The sequence below is a fragment of the Penaeus vannamei genome, chromosome 38, assembly GCF_042767895.1.
Source record: "Penaeus vannamei isolate JL-2024 chromosome 38, ASM4276789v1, whole genome shotgun sequence".
Taxonomy (NCBI): Eukaryota; Metazoa; Arthropoda; class Malacostraca; order Decapoda; family Penaeidae; genus Penaeus; species Penaeus vannamei.
Window position 1 is genome coordinate 11,982,321 of NC_091586.1, and position 2,500 is coordinate 11,984,820.

Sequence of the window (2,500 nt, forward strand, 5' to 3'; positions counted from 1 at the left end):
TGTATTACTTTAAGCCTTTCTCCATTATGGTAAGAGGGTGGGGGAAAGGAAGGCAGACAATGGCCGAGGAAAATGGCGAGAAACAGGGTGAGTCTATGAGAGAAAAAGAGAGAGAGAGAGAGAGAGAGAGAGAGAGAGAGAGAGAGAGAGAGAGAGAGAGAGAGAGAGAGAGAGAGAGAGAAAGAGAGAGAGAGAGAGAGAGAGAGAGAGAGAGAGAGAGAGAGAGAGAGAGAGAGAGAGAGAGAGAGAGAGAGAGAGAGAGAGAGAGAGAGAGAGAGAAAGACAGAGAGAGAGTGATAGAGAGAGAGAGAAAGAATGAAAGAGAGAGACAGACAGATCGACAGTCAGACAGTCGGGCAGAGAGAAAAAGAATGAGAAAAAGAGAGACAGACAGAGATAGAGAAAGAGAGAGACAGACAGAGATAGAGAAAGAGAGAGACAGACAGAGATAGAGAAAGAGAGAGACAGACAGAGATAGAGAAAGAGAGAGACAGACAGAGATAGAGAAAGAGAGAGCAAAAGATTGAGAGAGAGATATAGATAGAAAGACAGATAGAGATAGAGAGAGAGAAAAAAAAAAGATAGACATAGATTATAGAGAGGAAAAGATAGACAGATAGATTAGAGAGAGAGAAAAAAGATAGACAGATAGATTAGAGAGAGAAAAAAAGATAGATAGATTAGAGAGAAAGAAAGAGCACGAAGGGAGAAAGGTCGAGGCCCGTCAGCTCTGAAATGAATGGACCCACGGCGACACACGGAGAGGGAGAGCACCAGTAAGCTAATAGGCTATATATTTCCCTGGGGTTTTTTGGGAAGCTAGAATCCAGTAGGGTGTCCGAGGGAGAAACAAGAAGAAAAAAAACTTTGCGATGGGGGATCAGAGTGAAATGAGAGAGGAAAAGAGACGGAGGAGAAGGGAAGAAGAAATGGCCAGAGTTAGAGATAAGGGAACAAGAGATTAAAGAAGGGGAAACCAGTGTAGGAAAAGAGGATTAGGTTATTTTGGGTCACAAGGCGTAGGAAAAAATCTTCGAGAGAATGGGCGGTCAGTGGGATTAGCGGAAGAGATTACGTGGGTTGTTGTTGCTGTGTCTTTGCCTTGTTGAATTCTGCATGTGCAAGATTGCAGTGGATGCACATACATGTTCAGACCGATAGCTAGATAGGTAAGCAGAAACGCATAGATATCCATTTATTGCTTGTGCCTGGTTACACACATACATACATACATTCATACATATATACACATGTACATATATACACACATACATAAATTCATAAATGATAACAGGTATAGACACATACGTACGTACGTGTATGCTTAGGTCTAGTTAAGCAAACATTATATACATATATATATATATATATATATATATATATATATATATATATATATATATATATATATATATATATATATATATATATATATATATATATATGCCCTTACGTACGTAAATATTTACAGTACTTATACACATACATACAGGCGTACATACCTGTGTGTGTGTATGTGTGTGTGTGTAATGGTAATAAAATCATATTCCTCTTCCTACTCTATATCTTTAAATTTAAATATTATACATTATCTTAATACAAAGATGGATAGATAAACCTTTATCTACGTTGTCCCATACCTCGTTTTCATACTGTTCATCATCTTAAGACGCACAACGCGTTAAGTTAAGCAGACAACAAATATATATACTCTATGTCCCATCACTGCACCGTGAAATCAGCGTATGTCAAGGGCCTTTTCCTCCTCCCGCAGGCTGGTTGGGGAGTCTGTCCACCTCGCTCGCCCTGCTCCTCTCGCCCGTGACCATCGCCGTGTGCAAAAGGAACTCCACCCGCCTCACAGCCGTGTTGGGCGGCCTCATCACCGCCCTCGGCTGCCTCTTCACCTCCTTTGCCAGCCAGTTCCATCAGCTCTTCTTTAGTTACGGGACCGTCATAGGTGAGTTGTAATGTGATACGTGTTTGGGATAAATGATTTTTGGGGAGATGATTTTATAGGAGGGAATTTACAAACCTTTTATCGGAAATCTAATTTGTGTAGGGTCATTGAACTTGATTTTCTTGGTTTTGTTAATATATTTCTTGTTTGGTTTACTCACGTTTCTTCTAGAATAAGGTAATTTATAGCGGCGTTATCCTGTAGAGTACTGAGTCTTCCATGTAGACGGTCGCCTTTGCCTGAGTAATTTTATGACGATAGTTGGCTTTCCCTTTCCCTGTGGCCGTTGTGTCGGATCAGGGCGTGACGCGTTTCTTTCATGGATTTATATCCAGATGTACGCCCTCAAAGGGTCTCGTTTGTCATCCGCAGAAGCCTCCTTGTCAATGATACTGGCTTTTTCTCTCGGGTTGATGTTCCAGAACGCATGTGAGTTTCTGTCATGTCGTCATGTAAGTGGGCCATAAGAACAAGCATAAACTCTTGTCGCTTGTTGAGCTCGCCCTTCGCAGCCCCTCTTTCGCTGGACAGGGAACTCGG

The 2,500-nt window shown here is 41.5% G+C and overlaps 1 protein-coding gene across 4 annotated transcripts in view; it reads left to right on the plus strand.

Moving 5' to 3' along the window:
* LOC113818179 (monocarboxylate transporter 10-like) overlaps positions 1–2,500 on the plus strand; it is a 218,025-nt gene that overhangs the window by 165,702 nt on the left and 49,823 nt on the right. For all 4 annotated transcript variants that reach the window (XM_070115697.1, XM_070115698.1, XM_070115699.1 and 1 more), the window contains exon 3: positions 1,775–1,960. In XM_070115697.1, coding sequence (XP_069971798.1) covers positions 1,775–1,960 — 186 coding nt within the window. The remainder of the gene's footprint in view (positions 1–1,774; positions 1,961–2,500) is intronic.